The sequence below is a fragment of the Xiphophorus hellerii genome, chromosome 18, assembly GCF_003331165.1.
Source record: "Xiphophorus hellerii strain 12219 chromosome 18, Xiphophorus_hellerii-4.1, whole genome shotgun sequence".
In the NCBI taxonomy this organism is placed as follows: domain Eukaryota; kingdom Metazoa; phylum Chordata; class Actinopteri; order Cyprinodontiformes; family Poeciliidae; genus Xiphophorus; species Xiphophorus hellerii.
In genome coordinates this window covers 33,469,814-33,496,660 of record NC_045689.1, presented here as the reverse complement: position 1 = coordinate 33,496,660, position 26,847 = coordinate 33,469,814, and the positions used below count along the sequence as shown (strand labels likewise).

At 39.3% G+C, this 26,847-nt stretch overlaps 1 protein-coding gene across 9 annotated transcripts in view; it reads left to right on the top strand.

The window, feature by feature from the left end:
- Positions 1-5,626: 5,626 nt before the first annotated feature.
- sgsm2 (small G protein signaling modulator 2) overlaps positions 5,627-26,847 on the top strand; it is a 106,805-nt gene continuing 85,584 nt past the window's right edge. For 2 of the 9 annotated variants that reach the window (XM_032545899.1, XM_032545894.1), the window contains exons 1-2: positions 16,278-16,525; positions 25,203-25,278. In XM_032545899.1, the coding sequence (XP_032401790.1) occupies positions 16,382-16,525; positions 25,203-25,278 (220 nt within the window). In that variant the 5' untranslated portion in view covers positions 16,278-16,381. Of the gene's footprint in view, positions 6,228-16,274; positions 16,526-25,202; positions 25,279-26,847 lie in introns of those variants that run through there. The other 7 variants (XM_032545896.1, XM_032545897.1, XM_032545895.1 and 4 more) reach the window with 7 other exon arrangements.

Genomic DNA, 26,847 nt, shown 5'->3' with positions numbered 1-26,847 from the left:
GCACAAATGTAGTAGAGTTGATTTACACTATTTTTCTTTTTAGAAGTATTGAGGGCTGGTTGATACGGAAGAGGATTAGGGCCACCGAAAAAAAAAAAAAAGAATTCTGAGATTAAAGTCAGAATTCTGACTTTAAAGTCAGAATTATTTTTTTTATTTTTTCGGTGGCCCTAATCCTCTTCCATAGGTTGAAACTCTAATGACCCCTGGACACTTTATTAATACAGTGAGTACAGAAAGTATTCAGAGCCCTTTAAATTGTTCATTTTTTGTTTCATTGCAGCCATTTGATAAAATCAAAAAAGTTCATGTTATTTCTCATGAATGAACTCAGCATTCCATCTTGACAGAAAAAAAACTTAATTTTTGTGGAGTTATTAAAAAAGAAAAACTGAAATATCACAGTCATACATATTCAGACCCTTTGTTCAGTATTGAGTAAAGTACTGTACTAGACCTTTTGATCTAGTACAGCCATGAGTCTTCCTGGGAATGATGCAACAACTTTTCACACCTGGATTTGGGGATCCTCTGCCATTCTTCCTTGCAGATCCTCTAAAGTTCTGTCAGGTTGGATGGTGGATGTTGGTGGTGCCATTTTCAGGTCTCTCCAGAGATGTTCAATTGAATTTAGGTCAGGGCTCTGGCTGGGCCAGTAAAGAATGGTTTTAGAGTTGTTCTTTGTTATTTTAGCTCTGTGCTTCAGGTCATTGTCTTGTTGGAAGGTGAACCTTTGGCCCATTTGAGGTCCTGAGCACTCTTTAAGAGGTTTTCTTCCAGGATCTCTCTGTACTCATCTTTGCTTCAATTGCAACCAGTTGTCCTGTCCCTGCAGGTGAAAAACACCCACATAGCATGATGCTGCCACCACCATCTTTCACAGCTGGGATTGTAGTGGGCATTTGATGAGCAGTGTCTGGTTTTCTCCATTCATTGGTGTTACAATTAACACCAAAAAAGTTCAATCTTCATCTCATCAGACCAGAGAATCTTATTTCTCAGTCTTTCATGTGTCTTTTGGTAAACTCTACGAAGGCTTACATATGTCTGGCACTGAGGAGAGGATTCCATCCAGCCACTCCACCTGACTGGTGGAGGACTGCAGTGATAGTTGACTTTGTGGAACTTTCTCCCATCTCCATCTCTGGAGCTCAGCCACAGTGACCTTTGGCTTCTTCTTTACCTCTCTCACCAAGGCTTTTCTCCCACAATTGCTCAGCTAACTGGACAGCCAGGTCTAGGAAGAGCTCTGCTTATCCCAAACTTCTCCCATGTAAGGATTATGGAGGCCACTGTGCTCTTAGGAACCTTAAGTGCTGCAGAAATGTTTTTGGAATCTTGGCCAGATCTGTGACTTGCCACAATCATGTCTCTGTGCTCATTGGGCAATTCCTTCCACTTCATGATTCTCATTTGCTCTGACATGAGCTGTGAGGTCTTATATAGACAGGTGTGTGTCTTTCCTAATCAAGTCCAATCAGTTTAATTAAACACAGCTGGACTCCAATGAAGTAGAACCATCTCAAGGAGGAGCCGAATAAATGGGCACCATGTGAGTTAAATATGAGTGTCACAGTAAAGGGTCTGAATACTTATGACGATGTGATATTTCAGTTTGTCTTTTTTAATACATTTGCAAAAAGTTCTACATTTCTGTTCTTTTCTGCCAAGATGGGATGCTCTATGTACATTCTTTAGAAATAATATGAACTTTTTTTGATTTTAGCAATGAAATAAAGAGTGAAACATTTAAAGGGGTCCAAATACTTTCCGTACCCATTATTATCTTTAAAATGATAGCAGCACAAACAAATACCTTTTCTGCACAAAACATTACAAACAGCATATATATATATATACACTGCTCAAAAAAATAAAGGGAACACTCAAATAACACATCCTAGATCTGAATGAAAGAAATATTCTCATTGAATACTTTGTTCTGTACAAAGGTGAATGTGCTGACAACAAAATCACACAAAAATCATCAATGGAAATCAAATTTATTAACCAATGGAGGCCTGGATTTGGAGCCACACACAAAATTAAAGTGAAATAACACTACACGCTGATCCAACTTTAATGTAATGTCCTTAAAACAAGTCAAAATGAGGCTCAGTATTGTGTGTGGCCTCCACATGCCTGTATGACCTCCCTACAACGCCTGGGCATGCTCCTGATGAGGTGGCGGATGGTCTCCTGAGGGATCTCCTCCCAGACCTGGACTAAAGCATCCGCCAACTCCTGGACAGTCTGTGGTGCAACGTGACGTTGGTGGATGGAGCGAGACATGATGTCCCAGATGTGCTCAATCGGATTCAGGTCTGGGGAACGGGCTGGCCAGTCCATAGCTTCAATGCCTTCATCTTGCAGGAACTGCTGACACACTCCAGCCACATGAGGTCTAGCATTGTCCTGCATTAGGAGGAACCCAGGGCCAACCGCACCAGCATATGGTCTCACAAGGGGTCTGAGGATCTCATCTCAGTACCTAATGGCAGTCAGGCTACCTCTGGTGAGCACATGGAGGGCTGTGCGGCCCTCCAAAGAAATGCCACCCCACACCATTACTGACCCACTGCCAAACCGGTCATGCTGAAGGATGTTGCAGGCAGCAGACCGCTCTCCACGGCGTCTCCAGACTCTGTCACGTCTGTCACATGTGCTCAGTGTGAACCTGCTTTCATCTGTGAAGAGCACAAGGCGCCAGTGGCGAATTTGCCAATCCTGGTGTTCTCAGGCAAATGCCAAGCGTCCTGCACGGTGTTGGGCTGTGAGCACAACCCCCATCTGTGGACGTCGGGCCCTCATACCATCCTCATGGAGTCGGTTTCTAACCGTTTGTGCAGACACATGCACATTTGTGGCCTGCTGGAGGTCATTTTGCAGGGCTCTGGCAGTGCTCCTCCTGTTCCTTCTTGCACAAAGGCGGAGGTAGCGGTCCTGCTGCTGGGTTGTTGCCCTCCTACGGCCTCCTCCACGTCTCCTGGTGTACTGGCCTGTCTCCTGGTAGCGCCTCCAGCCTCTGGACACTACGCTGACAGACACAGCAAACCTTCTTGCCACAGCTCGCATTGATGTGCCATCCTGGATGAGCTGCACTACCTGAGCCACTTGTGTGGGTTGTGGAGTCCGTCTCATGCTACCACGAGTGTGAAAGCACCACCAACATTCAAAACTGACCAAAACATCAGCCAGACAGCATAGGTACTGAGAAGTGGTCTGTGGTCCCAACTGCAGAACCGCTCCTTTATTGAGTGTGTCTTGCTAATTGCCAATAATTTCCACCTGTTGTCTATTCCATTTGCACAACAGCAGGTGAAATTGATTGTCAATCAGTGTTGCTTCCTAAGTGGACAGTTTGATTTCACAGAAGTTTGATTTACTTGGAGTTATATTGTGTTGTTTAAGTGTTCCCTTTATTTTTTTGAGCAGTGTATATATACACTGCCTGGCCAAAAAAAAAGTCGCCACCTGGATTTAACTAAGCAAATAGGTACAAGCCTCCTATTGGATAAGTACTGCATAGGCGATTATCTTTCAGTTGGCAACAAGTTATTTAACTCCAGCTGATGCAATGAGTAACTCCTCATTTCTTAAACAACCATGGCAAAAGACACATCCTGTGGTCGTGGAAAAGACGTTAGTCTGTTTAAGAAGGGTCAAATCATTGGCATGCATCAAGCAGAGAAAACATCTAAGGAGATTGCAGAAACTACTAGAATTGGGTTAAGAACTGTCCAACGCATCATTAAAAACTGGAAGGATGGTGGGGAACCATCGTCTTCCAGGAAGAAATGTGGTCGGAAAAAAATCCTGAATGATCGTGATCGGCGATTACTTAAACGTTTGGTCAAATCAAATCGAAGAAAAACAACAGCAAAACTCAGGAGTATGTTTAATTGTGAACGCAAAAGCATTTCCACACGCACAATGCGAAGGGAACTCAAGGGGTTGGGATTGAACAGCTGTGTAGCCATAAGAAAACCTCTAATCAGTAAGGCTAACCAGAAAAAAAGGCTTCAGTTTGCTAGGGAGCATAAAGATTGGACTCTGGAGGAATGGAAGAGGGTCATGTGGTCTGATGAGTCCAGATTTACCCTGTTCCAGAGTGATGGGCGCATCAGGGTAAGAAGAGAGGCAGGTGAAGTGATGCACCCATCATGCCTAGTGCCTACTGTACAAGCCTGTGGGGGCAGTGCTATGATCTGGGGTTGCTGCAGTTGGTCAGGTCTAGGTTCAGCAACATTGTGTGCCCAAAGAATGAGGTCAGCTGACTACCTGAATATACTGAATGACCAGGTTATTCCATCAATGGATTTTGTCTTCCCAAATGGAACGGGCATATTCCAAGATGACAATGCCAGGATTCATCGGGCTCACATTGTGAAAGAGTGGTTCAGGGAGCATGAGACATCTTTTTCACACATGGATTGGCCACCACAGAGTCCAGACCTTAACCCCATTGAGAATCTTTGGGATGTGCTGGAGAAGGCTTTGCGCAGTGGTCAGACTCTCCCATCATCAATACAAGATCTTGGTGAAAGATTAATGCAACACTGGATGGAAATAAATCTTATGACACTGCAGAAGCTTATTGAAACAATGCCACAGCGAATGCGGGCTGTAATCAAAGCTAAAGGCGGTCCAACAAAATATTAGAGAGTGTGACCATTTATTGGTGTTGACTTTTTTTTTGGCCAGGCAGTGTATATATATATATATATATATATATATATATATATATATATATATATATATATATATATATATATATATATATATATATATACCGTATATATATATATATATATATGGAAGATGACGAGAGCCACTGAAGAAAAAAAGAATTCTGACTTTAATATCATAATTCTGACTTACATGTATATTTAAGAGCCATGGGGCTGAAAACTTCAAGCCATGGGGTATGAAGTGGTGCATGGGGCTGCAGTCCGACACTCATCATCATGCTATTTATTCTGTGCCTCTCTGGCTGTGTTTATGTCTTCTCAGACAAGTGATGAAAGTTGCTGCCCTGGAACCACTTCAGGCCCAGCGTTTAACTTGCGTTTGAACAAAAACAGAACTCCACATTTACATTTCTTACATTTCATTCAAAATTTTCTTCAAAGTATTTGTTTATTGAGGACATCTTACAACCTGACAAGAGCTTAAGACTGGAAGAAAGTTATAAAACTGAAAGGAAACATTTCCACTGTGGAAATTGTGAGATTTCATAAGGCATATTTGGAAACCCTTCAGTATTCAGCCCTTCGCACCTGGAATAAAATTGTTTAATGATTGCAAAAGCTTTAAAGCACAGTTTGTGACATTTCTTTTTTTGAGGAAATGTGCTGATTCTTCAGCAATATTTATATTCAACCATCCATATATCTGATGGATACCTCTCTTGTCAGATCCATGTTCTAACTGACTCATCGGTTGCAAGTGCATAATCAGCCCACATGAAGGCAGCAGCTGCAGGTTTGGTGACTCTTGGAGGAGATTTTTCTCCATCACGCATATGTGATGTCACCTATTTTGCAGCGGGCCAGCCCAGCTTCAGTGCAGACCCCAGGTCAGTTCAACGTTTTGCTGGACAACAACGCTATGCTTTTAAAGCATTTTAATTATCTCCATTTTCTTGTATTTGGCATGTCACTGCGTGAAGAAAATTATATTATTCTCCCAGCTTTCATTCCTACAGCAGTGCAGTAAACAGATAAAAAAAACCCCAACATATTCCTCAACTGAAACAAACGTCTCATTTCAACGCCTTTCACGGTAGACGACATCTCTGCTTCGCCGACGAAGAAGTGACGGATGAAAGGAAGGAGGAAGAAACAGCTAAAAATAACTCGGAGGTTCTACAGGTTGCTGCGTTGGATGCTAAGTGGCTGCGGGCTGGAGGCTGGGGCGGAGCGAAACGCTGGGAGGCTATCTCATTTTTTCTCCTTTCTCTTCCTCCATTGATCAGTTTGGTGAAGAAGGCGGATCCTCTGACGTCAAACTCAAGCAGCTCGGATGCGTCAGAGTCCAGCTGAGCGAGGAAAGAAGGAAACAGGTAATAAAAAGGAATAAGGTTCTGGACGGGCAGGGCAAAGCGGACCAGAGCGGAGCGACGGGTTGACTGAGCTGTTGAACGCACCGCATACAGACTGACGGAGATGGAGGGCTATACTGAGGAAGAACACAAGGAGAAATTATTATGGAACGTCAAACGGGAGGTAGGCACTGCTGCTGCTGGTGGACGGCCTTAAAACACATTCTTACATTCATATTCTATATTATTATTCGCTTTACTAACGCTTTAACTAATCCGAAATCTCGGAGTTGCTGCATCAATTCTTAATTTATTTTTTAAATATTCTGCATTTTCATGTAGTTTCGTACACGAAGACTACTTGTAGGTCTCATAATGTTTAAGTTATTAAACCTAAGAAAATCGAGCATAACTGTAAACAGTCCATTTTGTTCTGATTTATTTAATATTTCATAATGTTCCTAAAATATTTTTGGGAAATGTAAATAAAACCCTCACTTTTATTATACTGCATCTAAATAACATGGACTTACGACAGCAAAGAGATGAATGCCGACAATGCATGTTTTCTTAAACAGAGGCGGATTTAGTTAAATTTTAACTCACTTGCAGCTGTCTCGTTTTTCAGACAAAGTCTTCCTAAATTCCTATTCTAACCATTTTCTTCAAGATTGTCCTAAATTTATCTTGCAGCTTTCTTCATGTTTAAAGAAAGATATTACATATATTGTCATTTTCTATCTCACACTGTCACCTAACAAATCATATTTTTGCTTCATGACCTGCTGGTGTTTATTACTTGCAACAGACTGAAATGTGCCAACAAATAATGTGGGGTTGATCCAACATTACACTCAAATTCACCACAATAGGTAGTAATAAACCTGTAAGCGGTACTGCTGGATTGTGAGATAGTAATATAATATAAAGCAGCAGTCCAAACGTGGGCTCAGAGCAGACCCACCACATCATCTTCCTGCAGACATTTGGTATCTAAAATATATTGATCAGCCAAATCAGATTAAAATTTTACAACAATTTTTCCTGTATGAAAAGTAATAAGGACAATTCAGACAACCTGCGTAATGACCTCTTTAAAAAGTTCAGCCTGATATAGAGGAAATGTCCAGCACACATACACAAATTGATCTGGTGAATGCTGCAGGTTGTAAACCACACCCCTTTGGTTCTGTGATCCCAACTGCATGCCTAGAAAGCACACAGAGCCCTTCATGGATAAACTAGTATGACACAAAAGGACAAAGTGATCCATAACAGGCCATGCAAGCTTATTGTGAAACTATAATCTAAAAAAGAGTTTCTGTTGCGCTGAGAAATTAACTCTACAGGGAAATCAACATCTTTCTTCCTCCTTGATTTACCCTCACCATTGGCTGCTTTGAAACTTCAAAATTCTCGTCCTCAAGCACCACAACGTCACTCGAAGAACAACACTAGTGTAGAAGCTGTTTCTGAGTAATGACAACTTAATGCTTGCTGTTGTAAGTACTGGTAAGTGGAGGCACAGTTGTAGCTGGAGAAAAAGGGCCCATAGCATGCTGCTTCATTCAGCTTTAGAGAGAAAGAGAGAGAGAGAGACTATCTGGTCGGGATTTTTTGTCCACAATAACAATCCAAGTAATCTAATAGACCTGACCTGTATGGATATTTACAAACCCCACACATGTGGAATTATGTTTCTTTGGTGAACTTCACATCAAGGTAGGGATTTAGAACTCACCGCATTAGTTCTGGTTGCACAGCTCTATGTGAACTGCAGGAATAACTTGAAGACACGCTTTAAGAGGTGCCCGTTGAGGGAGCGGTGAGAATGATTTATCTTTGGGAACAAATAATTATGTGCGTCGATTACATCTCAAAACGCTGCCCAGCGAGTGGCTTTGGCTCCCCTGTTTCACTGGAGATGTCTTCCCATATCATATAATTACCCAGTAATATTTTTACATTTCCTGACTACTTAACATCTTTTAATACAAAAATACGGTGGACTGCTTCGATGCCCGGACCACCGGGCTTAGCAAGTTTTCTGGGGGAAACCCTGTCAAGCTCATTTTAATTTATCGTGCGATTAATTGATTTATTTTTTATCACTACAGGCCTACTGGGTGCATCAGGTGAGAAAGGATCTTAGAGTAACAGACTCCTTCAGCACTATTACTGGTGTCTTCCAAGTCTTTTCTGAATGTAACTTGAAGACTTTGTCTCCAGGTTGTAACTGTGGGAGAGGTGTGACTCGGTTTTAATTGAAAGCTTGTTTGGCTTTCTCAGAAACATCCTTCACACACACAGCTTTTCTTTTGGGCTGTTTGGGTCGAAAGTTACTCTCCAATGTTGGGAGTGTTGTTCTGATCTTATCCCCCATGAGAAGTTCTGCTGGACTGACTCCTGTTATGGAACATGGAGTTGATCTGTAGCACGAGAGCTAATAGAGGGTCTTTATTTCGAAGGATCCTCATCGCAGTCTGTACTGCTCTCTCCGAATGACCATTTCCTTGTTGATGGTGAGGGCTAGATGTGATGTGTTTAAAATCAATCTCACTTGCCAGCAGCTGAAATTCTGCACTGGAAAACTGGGACCCATTTCATCTGGAATTCCGAACCTGTCTAAGGTTGTTTTAAGCCTCTGAGTTACTTGGCTGGTGGTTGTAGGTGGCAGGTGTAAAACCTCCAGAAATCGTGAGTAATAATCCGATATGATGAGACAGCTGTTCTTCTTATGTTCGCAGATGTCAACACCAATTCCAATTCTCAATCGGACAAATGAGTGAAAATCAGTGGTTCCTTCTGTTGCGTTCGTTTCTGTTCTTGGCATATCAGACATTGCATCACAGCTTTACTGAGAAACCAGGCCACCAAACGGATGAATTTGCTCTCTCTCTAGATTTAGTAGAGAGATCCTGCAGCCTTTTATAACCAAGCCATCAGTTTCCGAAAGGTCATTTTTCACTTTCATGTGTGCTCTGATCTTCAACAGCACCTTTCCACTGTATACTGGCCACCCATTTCTGATATGTCTGATGACAGCTCTCCATCAGCTGCTGTGGCCATTCTAAGACTGTCCATCATGGATGGTGATGCACAACTGTCTTGGATTACGGCAGCCACATAACTGTCCAGCTCTGTGTGCATGTCACTCTTTTTTTTTTTTATCATGTGACAGTGGGCTTCGAGACAGAGCATTGGCGACGATGAGTGTTTTTCCTAGTGCATGTACTACTTCAGGTTTGTATCTCAAAAGTCTCATGAGAAGACGCTGACACTTCAAGGGAACATTATCGATGCTCTGAATATTTACTAATGGCACCAACGGTTTGTGATCAGTTTCTAGCCTGAACTGGTCTAGACCACAGAGATATTTATCAAACTTCTCACAAGCCCACACACTAGTCAGACATTCATTTTCTATCTGTGCATAGCGTGTTTCAGCATCTGAGAGGAGTCTGGAGCAGGAAACAATCGGCCTCCATCAGCAGCACTGCTCCCAGCCCATAACTGCTTGCGTCTGCATCTAGGTTTGGTGATGTAGTAGAAGGCAAAGAATTGAGCTGTAGTCACCATATGTTTTATTTTCTCAAAGACTGACTGCTGCCAGACATTATTACTCCTCAACAGCTCAAGGGTAGCTCTATTGTGGCCATGGAGGGAACAAACCTCCTGGTAGTTCACCATTCCCAGGACTCTTTTAAGCTCCTGCACATTTTCAGGTGGTGACAGCAGTTGAATAGCTTCCACCTTTTTTCTGGGTGTGGCCTGACCCCTTGATGGCTGATGACATGTCCCAAGAAGCGCTCTGTCCAAAAGAGCATTTTCCTTGTTTAGTTTGAGACCAGCCAGTTTGATGCGCTGCAGAATTAGTTCTGCAGCGCAAAATATTCATCCAGGTAAGATCTAAATCTTACCTGGATGAATATTTTGCTGATTCTCATTGTTTAGGAGTTGAAGCTTGACTAGGCACTTTGTAGTTAAAATGTCCCCCACAAAGAACGTTCATAATTTTATTTTCACCTGCAGACAATTGAAAATGCATGCACCTCCACTCTTCTGGCTCTTCAGGCACCCCTCCTTCACTGACCTCCACCACCAGTGTACGGGCCGGGGGATGACATTCCTAATCAGCATCAGGAATGCTCATCCGAGCTTATTGCAATTCACAGCTCAATGTCTTCAGCCGGGGTCCGAGCGCCAAAGAACTTTAATTAATGCATGTCAATAAACCCTTATAATCGCTGTCTTTCTCCGTCTAAGTCTCACCAGATTGAATTACCAGCACTTCACCCGCTGGGGTCTGAACGCACAGTGCCTCACAAATTCCTCCTGGTTCGCATCTCCAGAGAAATCTGCGCTAGTTCATCAGTCAGTTGGATCTGTCTGATTCAAGCCGATCAATTGAACTCTGTGAGTTTGTTATCCTGTGCGCTTCTACGAGGATCTTTTTGCATGGCTTCGCTTCCATGGAAACAGACAGATGTTACGTCTGCCGCGCTCCTGAGCGCCGCTCTCCTTATGGGCGCGGGAGGGTAATGTCTACTAGCTCCATTTGTTAAAACCGCAGGAACCGCAGTTTAATTTTTAGCAGCGACTTAGTTCTGCAGCGGACTGCGCATGTCAGGCACGTGCAGTGGGGGGGAGGCGAAGGGGGCTTGAGCCCCTGCCAGTTTTATCCTTGATGCCCCTATTGCCCTTTTTGAGTTTTTTTTTTTTTCCAAAGAATTTTCTTTTCAATTTCTTTTTAATCTGTATGTCAGAAGGCCTCCTTCTGCCCCTCAGCAATTATATTTAGCTAAATATAATAATTTAGCAAAATAAACTAGTCTGGCTACCCTCAGTCAAATAATGATTCTCAGTTTCTCTTCCTCCATGTTGTTCAGACTCCGGGTCCATGGTGAGGAGGAGGGGGGCGGTTCTGTGCAGTGGCGGAGCTAGACTTTTTTTCAAGGGGTGGCCAAAGGGTGACCAAGGTTTTATCAGAGGGGTCCATATACAAATGATGAACGAAAGGAAACAAATATTTTCTCACACACACTCAAATTAAAATGGTTTATTTAACAAAGATTTGCCATGACCAAACAAGACGTTAAACGGCACTATGGAACAGTGAACATGTAAATGTAAACTCAGAGCCCAGAATATGACCAAAAACAAATTCTCAAAAATAAATAAATAAAACTGGCTCCAAATAGTAAACTGCAAGACAATACCACCAGAGCTGACCAGCATTACCCTGGTGGTATTTATAAAGGTTTGAGAAACACTGCTACGGTCAAATAAGCTTTGAATGGGAACAACATACTGCAAACTCAAAGCCAGGATACACTCAAGAGAGCATAATTCTCCGATTTTGGTGGGAAGGAGCAAAATATTTTACAAAGTCATCCATGTTGAGGGTATGTGCCCTCCTTGACTCAACACTGAGAATGCCAAGATGACTTAACCTGTCATCAGCCATAGTTGTTCTAAGGTGGTTTTTGATCAGTTTTAGAGCAGAAAAACTTCGCTCACAGGACGCAGTACTGACTGGGATAACAACTGAAATCTTACAAAGTCTAAACAGCTCATGAAAAACCTCTTTATAAGGTTCCAGGAACACAACAAAGTCAAGTAAAGTAGAGGGTCTCTCTAACCCACCTTTTTCTCTCCTCAGAAGAAGCCGTCTGGTTTGGTGAACCTCATGTTTAAGATCTTCTAGATCTGACTCAAATGTCTGTCCAAAAGCATACAGTGTTTCCTCTTTCAAGAATAATGGGCTTTTTGGGACTAGAGACTGAACCCCTAGCATTATCTCACAATTCTTCTGTGAAAAACGCCTCTCAAGCTCAGCTGTGAGACAGTCAAGTATCTGATAAAAGACACCTCTGTTAAAATCCTCATTACTTTGGTCACTGTGCCTCTGTCCTACAGTAGTCATTACCAGTGAGTCCAAAAACATATTATATTATTCTTACCACACACATTTCAAGCAAGAGCTGGGAGATATATCCTGGCCAAATGAATAAAACATTACAGGGCAGCATGTGCACTAAAACATATGTTAAAAGAATCTGTCTAAAACACGATCTATCAGCAATAGCATGGCTAATATAATAAACGAGGCACTACAGAGCGGTGCACAACCATTTTTTTTTTCTTTTTAGAAATGTATGACAAGTGCCGCCTCTCATTAGGAAGGTAACACAGCGGTTACCGCTCAGCGGTAAAATGTTGTAAATACCTGCAAAACTCCTCAACGGTGTACTCTAAAGCCGCGGGTGTGTTTTGGATCAAGCAGGAACCACATGTCAGCTTAACCAATGAACAGCCAGCATGTAGGCTGCTACTGCATCGGGCTGCCTTCAGGGACAGTCGGAAATTACAGTTTTCCTGGCAAATCTTTGCCGATCTCATAAGTATTATATTTTAAAATTACCATTTCCAGTGGGGTGGCAGTAGGGGTGGCAAGGGCTCTGTTGGGGGTGGCGAATGCCACCCCTGTCACCCCTCTGGCTCCGCCACTGGTTCTGTGCCCTCCAACTATCAAATTATGAGCAAGAATATTTTTTCATACACTGGTTTGTGAATAAAAACGTAGGTCTGATGTTGACGTTAGAAAAACTGTTTCTATTTATAGTTTCATAATCGTCCTTGCAAAAGCGGGACAAAACCCGCCTCGCCACTAAACACAGAAACGCTTCGGCTGCAGAGAAAACTTCTGACTTTAACTTAATCATTCTGCTAAATGCCCGGTTCGCTACAGGCAGCTTGAGTCGGTCCACCGACAGATATAAAGAATATCTGTCTTTATATCAGACATCCTGATATAAGACACGGTACCGACTGTCACCGCGAGTTGCGACGCAGCTCAAAGCCCCGATACCACCCGGTACCACCTGCTCTCTATTCGCTCTGCTTCTCCTTAACGTTTCTACCAGGCGGGTTAAAGCCGCTGCTGACGGGATCTGGGCTGGAGGTTCGCGGCTGTAAATAGAAGTTATTGCAGAACCTCAAGTGTTAAAGGAAGATTCGGCCCATAGCATTTAGAGTTCACAAAATAAACATCAGAGAAAAAACTGTAGCAATAATTAGAACCGCAGCATAAAGCCAAACATGCCACAACTAAATGAATCAAAATGTCCCCAAAGCATCGGTGGACTGACAGGGGCCACCGGGGGATTCCAGGTAGATTCCAGGTAGATTCCAGAGATGCGCATCGCAGCAGCTGTTCCTCCAGGGCTGGCCCAAGGTAATATGGGTCCTTAGACAGAACACTCGCCCTCCCTCGAAACCGTCCTACCAAGAACCTCAGCATCACTAACATGTTTAAATATCTATAAAGTGAAGTCTGTGAGAGGAGACCAGGTTTATTGGCTGAGTTTAAAATCAATCACTGATTATTGGTTATTTGCTGTGATGTATTTGTGAACAAACCCAATTCAAACACAAAGATTATAGCATATTGTAGCCATGGTAACACAACAATCAATCTATCATGATGATTCTTTAAACTTTTACAAAGTAAACTTCCTAATTAAATCCTAATTGTTTAATTTTTTTCTCAGCTGAATGCATTAAATAAAATTTAATAACATTGTCATTCTCTATAAATGATGCTACAGGTTTAGATCTATGGTCTGTGTTACAATTAAACTATTTCTGGGGGCCCCTGAATGTCTGGAGGCCCCTACCAGCAGCTACTGAGTTTTCTTTGCCTTGATATCTCTCAGAGGTGCTAACATAAAAAAATTATATAGAGTTAAGCCCTTTGAGGTTTTTTTTATCTATAAAGCAGACTGCAGCCAACTTGTTGTAGAGGTTAAATAGATATTATTAGGGCTTAATTAGTAAAATGGCAGCAAATTTTCTTATTTCATAACTTCATAGCCAGCGACCTTCTCTCCTCTGGTCTGTTTAACAGCTACAGTCTCAGATCAACACAGCCCCCCAGGACTGTCATCAGCAGAAACAGCAACTTTATACCTGTTATACCATTTGCTTTGCATTGTCCCCACATGATGGCAATGATATAGTAGGATCCAATTAAATTCTTGATTAATATGGGTTGTTGCTATGTTGTTGTATGGTGTTTTAAGATCTTGTTCAATGTGCCTTTTTTTTTTTTTTTACTTTGAGCCCCTGCTCCTCCAAAGGTCTCTGCATGGCTCTGCATGTTACGGTCTAATTAACTTTCTGCACCTTAATTTATTTCCTCAAGATAAACTTCCGACTCCTCTGTTTAGACTCTAAATGGATTAGCTCAACATTGCATTCTCTTTAGTTTTCTCTGGTCTGTAATGGAGACTTGAATTCCGAAGGTTTGGAATGAGCTTCCCAAGCAGACACTCCAAAGCGTCCTGTCCATAAATCTTCAACATGCTGTCAGCTCCCTGTCAGAAGACTCATTTTGTTCAGTGTCTATGAGATGATATTCAGAAAGGACTTTTTTATTGATTGATTTTAGTTGCCTTTGCGATGAAATCTTTGCGTAAAGTCTGTAATGTCTGCCCATGTGCACCAGTCAAGGGTGTTAATTTTAACCTGTCAAATGATGGATTGGCTTCAATCTTCCCGTCGTTTAAAAAAATAACCGGTAAAATGCAGAAAATATTCTTTCTATCTGTCTAATCTATCTAATCTATCTATCACAGCTGCATGGTACTCAGGTTTATTGCATACACCATCTAAACTGTTTCGTCGTGTCAAAACTTTCTGTTAAGCTCTGTGTTTTGCCTGCACAAACACCTTTCTTTGGCAATGACCAGAAATACAAAGTTTAGTGCAATTTCTATAAGGTTTCAGATCAAAACATAAAAGCTTGCTTGTTTTAGATCAGTCACAAAAAAGAGAAGCTTTGAAATATAGTCCAAAAAGCTCCAAATTAAGTTGTAGAAACATCTCAAGAACAATCAGGGGAAACAGCTTAGGTTTGATCTTTATTATAAAGGCTGTGAATAGTTATGTAAACCTGATTTCTTGGTTTTTTGTTTTTAATAAATTTGTAAAAATTCCTAAAAACATTTTTCCACATTGTCACAATGGCGTATTTCTGTATAAAATTTGGAGAAAGGGGATTCATTTAATGCAATTTGGAATATGACTGTACCATAATAAACTGTGGATCAAGTGAAGTACTGTAAATATTTTTCAGAGAGACATTGCCATTAAGTGAGAGGAATCATTTTCCACAGTGATATATCAGTGATATTGTTATATACTCCTAGCTTCGTGACTTTCAGGCCATGTCAGTATGTTAAACTACATTGATGTGAGAACCATGTCATGCTTTTTGGCTCTAAGGTTAAAAGTTTTTTTACTTTAGATTTTTTTTTTCACACAGTATATGACGCTTTTCAGATCATGTCAGTAAATGTATGAATATTTATTTTTCCAAGTGTGAAAAGCTGCTGCTGGTCAACAGGCTAACTTGATCTGCAGTCTGGGGTCACTGCAGCTTTAAACCATCCGTTTCTCTGTAATAAAATACTACTTTTTTATCTCTGGAATGTTTTGAGAAAAAAATGGTTGCTAGTTTTTATTGCAGTTCTTGAGATGATTGAAAACAGGGCGCAGCTCAGCACATATCAACAAAGATATTAAAAACATTACTGTGTTTTAATAAAACATTGATTTTTAGCAACTAAAATAGCTTTTAAAGACAAGCTGTGATTTATTTTCATCTCAAGATGATGGGGTGAGATGAATACGATTAGGTGATAGATGATACAACTTTATTGATCCTATTAGGGAAAAAACAGTTTTCTGTTTTGTTATGAACTTTACCACTCTGTCCAGCACCTTGACATGTGGATTTAACCAAATTGCCCTCCTATGCTTTTTCAATTTTTTTTTTAAATATGTCTCTAAGACACTACATTTTTTATATAATCAACTTTTATTTAACCAAACTTTACATAATTTTTATACAAGGCATGCTTGAAAAGGTTTTTTTTTCTCTTCCATTATGCATCAGGAATGTTGGACAAAAGTCTTTTTTAGAAGAATAAAAACATCAAATTAATTTCCTTCCTGTTATAAATGTAACAAATCCAAGAGTTTTTAAAAGCTCGTGGATTTGCCTAATTAAGCTCTGCCTAATTATTTTATTACATAGTGTTATAATTATGAAAATGTCTTATGTTTCTAATATAACTTCATGATTTTATTATATAAAATGTAACTGCCGCCAAGGCCACTTCATCTGGTTTATTATTATTTATTTGTTGTTGTTTGGTTTAAGGTGGTAGTAGTTACATTTTATTTAATGTCAAACTTTAAGTGATAAATGTGTGGTAGGTTTTTTGTAAATTTGTGTTGATGCTCATTGGTTTTGGTTAAGGGTGCATTCAAATGTGGGGGAACTTTTGTTTTGTTCCATGGACCATGTGTTGCACGGGAAAAAAGATTGGCTGGTGCACATGGGACTTTCTAGATGAAGAAACTGATTGTAAGAAGTTTACGCTTTATTCCTCTGGAGTCAATGTGGCTAATGAGGTACGGTTTTGTTTTATTTGTATCTTTTATTTATGTAAATACTCAATGTTTTTTATGAACTAATTTAGGTTTCTGTTACCTTTTTAGCTCTGATGGCATTTTTTGGACTTTAAAAAGGCATGTCCACAATAAATGGCTGTTGAAAACAAGAACTGCATTAAGCCTTGATTAAACTCAAGAGGAGTAACATAAAATGTTATACTTGTGCATTTATGAATAAATGTGCTATGTTTCTAATATTATGCTAACTATTTTTGTTATAAATGTTTTTATGATGTATGCCCCAGGAAGAGTAGCCATTATCACAGCAATGGTTAATGGTGATCCAAATAAAGAGTCTGAGATAAAACATTTAGACTTTATTTTATTTATTCAGATTCTCCGTTCTTCATATGAATTTACTGGAAGATCTAGTCCTGGACAGACAGGCTGCTATTAATTTAGTTTTTTCCTTGTTAATAATCATTCTGCTTGTTGAATGATGGGCTTCCAGTATACTGGAAATGACAGTACAACTCGTCGTGGATTAATGAATGACTGTTGCTATTTTTAGGTCATTGTTGATGTCCTTCCTTCTTGGCATTGTGTTAACAAACTTTTGTTTATTCCAGAGCAGCAAACTTCCAGAAGTCCCGCTTTTACTGATGATGATTGGTTGTTCAAACATATTTAGCACCAGGCCTTCTTTCCTCTGAACGGCAATAAATATATAAATAAATAATAAAACTGTTGGAGTGAACTCAGTCTCTCACAGGCAGCTTCTGGATTGCTTTTTGTTCAATGCAGATGCCAAGATCCACAAGAACTGGATGAACAGAAGCCTCCTTATTTGTGATCAATGTTAGTTTGATTTGAAAATTATACACAGAGACTAAATTATATACATACACCTTTTCTGTCTTTTAGCAAGCTGCAAAGCAATCATAAAATGTTGTTGCTGTGACTAAACTTCTGGAATGATTTAAATTGAATATTTTTCACAATTCTTTGCAGAATTGATTGAGCTTATTTAAATTGGTTGGTTTGCTGAGAAAAAAACTAGTTAAGCAATCAATTATTTTTTAAACTGCTGAAGCTAAAAGTTGTTTTGTTGTTTTTCTTTAATTTTCCCAAACCCAATTGAATGCATTTGTGATCCTTTTTTTTCTAAAAACACCCAGTTGTTTAACTTCCTATAATCTAGTCGAGCTTCTTCTCTGTGTCAAGTTAGATTATAAAACTAATACACTATGAGATGTAGTCATGCTATTCACTTTAATATGCAAAGGTAAATTTTTTACTCTAAACATTTAGCCTTCCCACAATCTTAAGAGTTGGGGTCATTTGGACCCCGCAAGCTTTTCCCTCTGTGTGTGGTCTGGACGGGGTCACAGCTGTACAACCCTGCGGTTTCCAGTTTGGAAGAGGCTTTGTTTTTCTGGGGCAGCATCCTGTCGGTCTCTGGTGATGTTAAAATTTTAAAGAAAGAGGCCCCTTGTGAAAAATAAATATGCTAAGTATATGAAATCTTAGCATACGTGAGCATACTTGAAGCCAGGCTAATCATCAGTAGACTTCAAGTTTAAGAATTATTTAACTTTAAGCATGTTATTTTGGAACAGTTAATTTTGTGCTTAAAGTATTTTAATTCTAATTAAATCATAGAAAATCACAATATGAAGTGTACTAAGTGTACTATCACATGCTTTTTTGGAACAACTACAAGTACACATTATACACTCATAATGTATACTTATACTAAAAGTGTACAGCTTTTTATGTCATATAAGCGTGTTTTATTAGTATATTGTACGTTTATCATTTTTGTGAACAAGTTAAATTTAAAATATATTTAGAATGTCTTTGAAATATGTAAACATTATATATTTGATATATTAGTACTGTGATCAAAGTATACTCTAATTAAACATTTGGTTTATTATAATTGCTAATGAAGTATACTTTTTGGCTAGATCAATGTCTTTTATTATTCTGCTTTTCCACTTTGTACATTACATGCTTCATACACATTACAGTAATGCAAACATATCATGCTACCAGTACACAGAAGGATCAATTACAAAAAAAATTTCCTGGTGAAAAAATTACTTTGTCTATTCAAGATATTCACATTTTGCCAATACACATCACCACCAGGGAATTGTACAAATTGCCAGTAGCCTATATTAAATGTTTACAGACAACATGCTTATGAAAATTAGCACAGTAAAACAATAGGTACACTTTAGAGGAAATGTGAAAAATATTTCACCAAGGACAGAGTATTGTTTTAATTCAATGTACCAGTATTCCAGTATTACTCCAGACAAACTGACATTTCTCCTTCCTGAGAACAGTGAGGATCAACAACAGAACATCCCATTCACTGCACTTTACAGAAACCTACAAAAAGAATAAAACAATAGAGCAATTAAACAGAGAAAGTACTTGTATTTTAAAGAGTACAGAAAAGAGGCTAAGAAAAAATACGACTTACAATTTTAGGACATTGTGGACTCATTATGTAAGAAGTAGTGTGATGATGATTGGGACCGGATGGCTGGGTTGACAAAACATTTCTGGGTGACTTCTTTACCTGTATATGTTAGAAGTAGAACAACAGTCAGCAATATCATAGTATCAGATGATGCTGTCATTAACTATAAAGTATGGTTTAAGTATGGACATAAAGGAGACAAACTACTTTAAAAGCTACAGATCATACATCCATCTATCCATGATCTAAACATGCTAATCCTTGTGGGGTGCTGAGGGGGGGCTGGTCCCCATATCTTTACTGTGCATTTAAAATAATTTTTTCTGTTGTAGTTGTACTTTTTTAGCAGCATAAATGTCTAAACAGTGACAAGTTCTGCCATTTTGGATGTCCCAAGTTGCCACACAGGGCCTTACTGCCCTAATTCTCAAAATTTTGCACGCTTGCAACCTGCACACTCAAACCCTTATGTGTACTTCAACTGAGTCCACACTTTATAGAGTCCAAGTATTGGGACAGGTTTGGTGTGCGTGTGGAAGCCTTCCAACTCAGCTGCATGACAACTCAGGCAGTTTAGCTTTCAGGTATATTTACTGTATGATGGCGTCATTTACTTTATTTGTCCTGGGTCTCTAACACTGTATAACACTACATGGATGCACCATGATACTTAATCCTAGGAGTTCATCCAAGGAGTTTCAGTTTAAACGCCGATGTACATTTTGAATGTTGAATGAGCTTAAAACAGTTTTTCTATTCTCAACATTTATTAGAGGACAAGTTATTAGAACTGGTATGAAGGATGATGGCAGGCCTCAAGGTTTGGAGGCTGGATGGAAGCGTGGGGATGCGTTTGATTCTGCAGATTGCATGTTGGAGGTAGGGGACACTCATGACCAGCAGTTGTGAGATGGCCGTCTTGGTTCTTGTCGCTGGATTTGTCATTTTCAATCAATTATGGAAATTTCTTTAAAAATAATTTAAATCACCCCAGGAGGCTGAATTTAACCATCCTTATTGATTTCAAAAACACCTAAAGTTTAATTAATATTCTATTTCTTTATTTTCTATTTGCAAGACAGCTGCAGCAGAATTTCAAACTTGTTGCCCAAGCTCCAAACACATTATTTAAACCAGTCTGATAGACTGCTAGTTCATGTTTTACATAGTAATCCACAAAATAGTCTTGTTGTATCCACAAAGTTTTCCTCAGTTCATTCCAGTGCTACATTCTGACCTTCCAATCACACAATTTTAACATCAGTTTTCAAAAAACTAATAATTTCTTCAAACACTGGGAAATATTGACCATTAAAATATAAAATAAAATATATTAAGATGTACCAAAAATATATGTTGAAATGTTGCCTTTCAAAAAGCTGCAAATGTCTTAATTTTTACCCTATTTGCAAACATATAAAGTGAAATATATTTGTAAAGATTGTTCACATAAAATCATTTATTTCCTAACATACTTTATAGTTTGGAGTGACAGCAAAAACCTTTTAATCTGATTCAAAAAGTTCAAGATATGTTGATTGTTGTGGAACAAAGACTTTGGGTAAGCAATCTTTTTCTACCTCCTGTTTCCTATTAGATAACATACAACCATTCAACAGAGCAAAACCAGTTCAAAAGGGACGTGACCAGTCTGTCAACATTAGACACAATAGTACTCACCAGGCTTTTTGTCTCCATGCTCTAAGTCTCTTTTGTCAGTAGTATTCTTTTCAATTTTATTTAATCAGACACTGATTGGAACCATTTAATGAAAAATGCATGAATCTAAAATAAATAAATAAATAAACTTCCAGAAAACTGCAAAACAGCCGAAACACTGCTCTGGACTAAAATCTAGACTAAAAACCCACCGGTTTAGAGTTGCTTTTGAAACATCTTAAATGAAACAATGACCACCATATTTGATGTGTACTTATGATTTCGATGATTGCACTCTACAAAATGTAATGTTTGTTACTGGTATCTCAATTTTTGTGTTTTTATGATGTAAAGCACTTTGAAATACTTTGTTACTGAAATAAAGAGACTTTTTTTTTTAATCACCCCGCAAGGGGTCTCTTTTTGTGGGCTCTAGTGTCCCTTTTTTCAAAGTAGGCTGACAGGAAAGGGGGAAGGAGAGGGGGAAGACATGCGATAAATGTCGTCGGGTCCGGGAGTCGAACCCGCGACAGCCGCGTCGAGGCTATGTTTTGCCTGAATGTGGGTCGCGCTAACCCCTCCGCCACCACGGCACGCCTGAAATAAAGAGACTTGATTAAACTTGATTAACTATGTTCCCTTCAGTTGTCATAAAAATGCTATACATATCAACTATGACTCAAAAGAAATTTGACTTAGTAATTTAACGCATCCGTCTCTTTAAAAACACCTGCTCTGACATGACATACACCTCTGTTAACCCTTTAACAACAATTTACCAGTATTTCACTGAGAAGTAGCTCTTATAATGACCTTAGCAAATGTGCAGTTCCACCAGGTGTTTGCTAATTGCAGTTTCCTATGGAAATTGGAGACTGCAACAGTCTCCTATTTCCATATTTATAATCAGGTGCTTGACACTCTTAACAGCACTGTATTCTTGGAAATATCTTTGAGAAACTTACAAAAGAAGAACTGATTCTGATGGCAGTTCTTGCTTCAGAATCAAATATTTTCTAATGCATCTCCATTAAGGTACCCACATATTCACTGTACATCATATCTCTAAGAAGAGACAAGGGCATTGCAATTTGACGGTCTTCATTTGAGAACAAATTTGATGAATAGCTGAGATACAGAAATCTTGTTTTTGTGTTTAGAGACTTATCAGACTTTAGACACTGTGATGCTCAATTACTTCATCATTACATTCCACAGTGAGGTACCAAAGATCACAGGGATTTTCCAAGGTGGTACTGCCACGACACTGTCAGTAAGATTTGAGATCTTGTAAAATTAGAACAGAATTACTAGAAAATGCAAAGTAGAGATGCATCAGAAAATTGGCTGCTGATGGTATTTAACTGTCATGTTGTAGATTTTGATGGTGGACCCAAATGCAGAGAGGCAGAGATGGCAAGTGCATTTTATTATTTAATGAAAAAATTATGAAAAATCAAACTTAAGAAAACATGGGAAACATAGGAAGCCAGAGCAGAACAAAAACAGAAACAGAAAGCAAGCAAAGTTTTAATGGGGAAGTAGACAGGTGTTAAAAGGGAGATAACAGGAGGAATCAGCAAAGAGTGACCACAGCAGAAGTGTTTATATCCTGGGAGAGTGAATGTGGAACAATGGTCATGAGCTGATTGGCTAACTAATTGCAGGTGTGAGGAGAGAGAGCAGAAAGGCTGATGAGAGAGGGAGAAAGTAGCACAGGCGGCGACTGAATCTGATACTAAAGAATAACTAGACCTAATAAACATAAATAAACTAGAGTAACAAGGAATAACTAGAGGTAAGAAATAAATTAGAATCACTAAGAAGAACTGAACTAGAATAAAGCAGAAATAAGCCTGATCTAAGCAAAGAAAGTGATAACTCAGGATCCTAACATCAACCACTTATGCCCCTTTTTCGCTGGCTCTACTTTAGCCCGGTGTTCTGACTATCAGTTCTACCTCTTCAGATTTTCCTACTGTAGCACGAATAGATAGCTAAGTCTATCCGTCAGTGCTATGTGTCCAAAACTGCTACCATCATGTTTACAAACAGAAAACTATAGCGGGTTATGATCATGTTAAATATCATCTTATAACATTATTTGAGTGCTGAGACTGAAGTGGAAGCTGAAGAGTTATTCTTAGCATAGAATTAGAACAATTTATATACATGACGAAACCAAAGGAAGATCACTTCCTTCATCTGAATATCCTACCTGATTAAAATGAAATGCTATAGATGTATCCACTAATCCTTTTAGTAGAATATTCTACCTATTTTAAATACAGAGGTGTTTGTAAGAATAAAACCGTATCAGATAGGAGAAACAAGATTTTATTGGAATTAAATTAAACACAACTATAGATCACCAGAAGTCTTTTTTGTGCATTAAGACGTTGTAAGACTTTATCAGATGCAGCACAGCCACAATGTGTCCACCAAACTGCGCAGGTCACTGTGCACTTGATAGGATATGCTTAGTATACACTAATATTACACTGTTGTTACACAGCTTCAATCTCACATAGTATCGCTACCAACATGCTCTATTTAGCACGGTTTAATAAAAAAAAAGAAGAGTATAATTAAACTAAAATATTTTAAAGTATGGGGACAAAATAGCTCACAAAACAATGCATTTTGTCTTGATTAACCGTAAAACAATGACTTGTTTACAGTAGTAACGACATTACAGACGGCAAACTAAAGCCATTTATAAATATATTTGCAAGCTGCCTGTCATGTAAACTAAAAACATGAAGTAATACAGTAGCTTAATGAATGCCAGGTATAAAATAAATTAAATAAAACTTACCTTAACCTTTGATGAAATAAAACACATGAAACAAAACAAAAGGAAGGATGTATTTATAAGAAATCTGCTGAGTAAGCAGTATGTGACATAGCATCAATGTGCGCATGCGCATTACCACAAGGTAGGATGGATTCATGGATAACACAGATAAACAGAACACCTGTTGTTCTGTGGAAATGCATTCACTCTGAAGTAGAGCCGAGCCGGTGTTCTGTTTATCTGTACTACCCATAAATAATCTGATAGTCAGAACACCAGCCCAGCTGGCCCTACTCCGAAGCAGGGACAGCCTCAGGAAAAGGCCGGTGGAAACACTCGCAAAGCAAGCCAAGTAGACCAGAGCCTGGACCATTAGAGCCAATGGAAATGCTTGACTGATTGATCAGTGATCAGCTACTCAGGAGAATCTACAAATGTACTGTACCTACATGTTTTATCCTTTGGTGATTACACTTTTAGTTTCACTTATTTTCTGTCACTTCTTTATTTTTGTTTTTCTTGTTCTTGCTAACAACACAAGAATTAGATTAGTTCATTTATTCTTATTGATTTGTTTCATTAGATTGTTATTTCTCTCTGTTTGTCGTTTGTACTAGGTTCAGGTTTCCTCAGACTGCTTTTCTGCTCCCCTTCTCAGTTCTTAGCCATTTCCTCATTTGCCCCTACCTGCTTCTTTTCCCAGTCGGATCCACTCACCTGTCACTTGACTGGTTCCTTCGATGTTTCCACCTTTCCTCAGTATATTTAAGCTCCTCGGTTCTCATTGTTCTCCACTGTTTGAAAATGATGTCTGCAGTTTGTAAAATTTTAAAAATTATGTTTATGAGGAAATATCCAGTTGTGCAGTTTCTTTAACACAGTGCACCACCACATCACAATTTAGATTTTCTTTCCTGAGCGAATACAATTCTGTTTTACAAAGTTTGACAACTTCTGAGAGAGAATTGAACTTCAATCCAGTAGTTGCCACCATCAGGGTGTGTGAATGGGTAAATGACTGAATGTAGTGTGAAGCACTTTGGGGTCCCTTGGACTTGATAAAGTGCTGTACAAGTACAGGCCATCTTTATTCTGCATTTTACAAGGACACAGAATTCCTTGCTTTCACCTTCTGGTGATCGCTAGTTACAAACATATTTGTAGATTCTCAGAGGTCATGCTGGTGCAACATTCTGTGTAGCCTCTAACAACAAAAACAGAAGCTTGTTAAATACTGTGTCAAGCATCATACCACTTATGGATATACATAATCCAGATAGTTAGCTGTGGTTTCTTTAGATGGAGAATGAAGTCTTTTGAGATGGTTTCCTAACAAGAAAGTGCTGACAGCACAGAAACACTAATACTGAGAAGGTTATTTAGATGTCTACTTTGGGTTTTTTCCATTAAAATAGTTCTTTCAGATGTTAACTCATAAACTGCAATTATTGTAAATAACTAATTTACAACTAATATTGTAAATAACTAATGACAGTTTAACATGTCATACATTCTAAGACCTTTCAGCCTGTATCAAACTAATTTATTAGTGTCTTTAAACTACAAAGGGCTGGATGTATGAACTTTCAAGCATTTACTTCTTTCATCACCTTCTGCTTTGGTCACTTTTTGCCTGATGGAAACATATTCAGATTATCTTGATCCTGAAAATGGTTAATGTTTCTAATAGTAAGCAATACTTCCTACCTGTTCTGAGGTGACCAGCTCTGTGTTTCTTTGTGCAGGTGAAACAGATAATGGAAGAGGCTGTAACTAAGAAATTTGTGCATGAAGACAGCAGCCACATCATCGCTCTGTGCAGTAAGTACACACCTGCGTATATTTGACTGTGGTCTCTCTCTCTCTCTTTTTCTCTCTCTAACACACACATGTTTGCGTGGCTATCTTTGTGTGGACTTTCCTTTGACTTCCATTCATTTCTACAGCCTAAACCTTACCTTTACCCTTACCCTAACCCTACCCATTACATACCATACATTAACCCTAACCAAAACTCAATTCACATCTTAGTCCTAAATCTGACTCCTGACCAAAAAACAGCATTTCCCCTTGTGGGGACTGAAGCCTGGTCCCCACAAGAAGCAGAGGATCCCCACAATGTAGTATGTGTCAGGAAAATGGTCCCCACAAGGTATTACAAACATATGCACACACACACAGTCGTGTTTTTGTATCTTGTGGGGACTTTACATTGACTTTTTCTACAGCCTAACCCTTACTCTAACCATCATATACCCAACCCTATCCTTAGCCAAAAGTCAATTCATACCTTTGCCCTAAACCTCACACCTAACCCAAGAAAACGCCCCCAAAAGGAGCAGTGGTCCCCACAACTCCACATTGTAGACAGAAATAGGTCCCCACAAGGATATAAGAACCTGGTTCGCACACATACACACACTAACCCTGGTCTGTCTCTGACATCAGTTTCCATTAGATCCTCTGTCATTACTAAGTTTCCATTGATGCAATGGCACAGTCTCAGTGACATCAAGCCATGTCCTTGATGGAGAGAAGCAGTGCCAAGTCATCTGCAGAGGAGTTCAACAAGTGCGTGTACGCATGAGTGTGAGTGTGTTTGTATGTAGGGACTCTCTCTTGACCAGATGGTGGAGCTTGCAGTAGCATATGGATAACATTAGCCAGGTGATTGTTATACAGCAGAAGTGTATTGAGCTCAAGTTATTATTCTCCTGGAATGTCCAATAAATGCTTATATTTATACTCTGGCACCAACGGGGCCCATATGAATTACCTTGCATTAATTTTGTTGCAGTTACCTTGTTGTTCTACAGCCTTAGAATATAGTGCAATCTACTCTTAATATATTTCAATTTGGAGCAAATAGCATACAGTATGCCTGTTGTCGTTTAGGAGCTTCTCTTAATAGACATATTTACAGTTGATGGATTGAATAGTTGATGGGTTCAACAGAGCACAAAGCCGGGGGAGCGCACCAATCACACGCTGGTGCCTATGCACCGTGGCCCCCTTCAGAGATGCAGCAGAGATGCTTCAGTCAAGTTTAAAAGTCACAGTGCTTGCTCTTCTTGTGTAAGCTCAATGTGGAATATAACCTATAGTCATGCTTTTAGAGGTGCAAGTTGATCATGCAGTGAGAATGACATATCTATCTGAACAAAACATTATGTATATTTCAAAACAGATAGATTTTTTCCTGGCAATTAATAGAACCCCAGGGATCTCTGCTGCTCTTCTCTGGGAATAACTCAAAGCTTTTGTCAAGGGAGAAATAATCTCCTATGTTCATTATGAGAAAAAATTAAGGAATGTGAAATTGCTTAAATTTAGGCAGCAAATCTCACAGCTTGATAGTATGTATGCAACCTTCGGTTCCCTGTATATTTA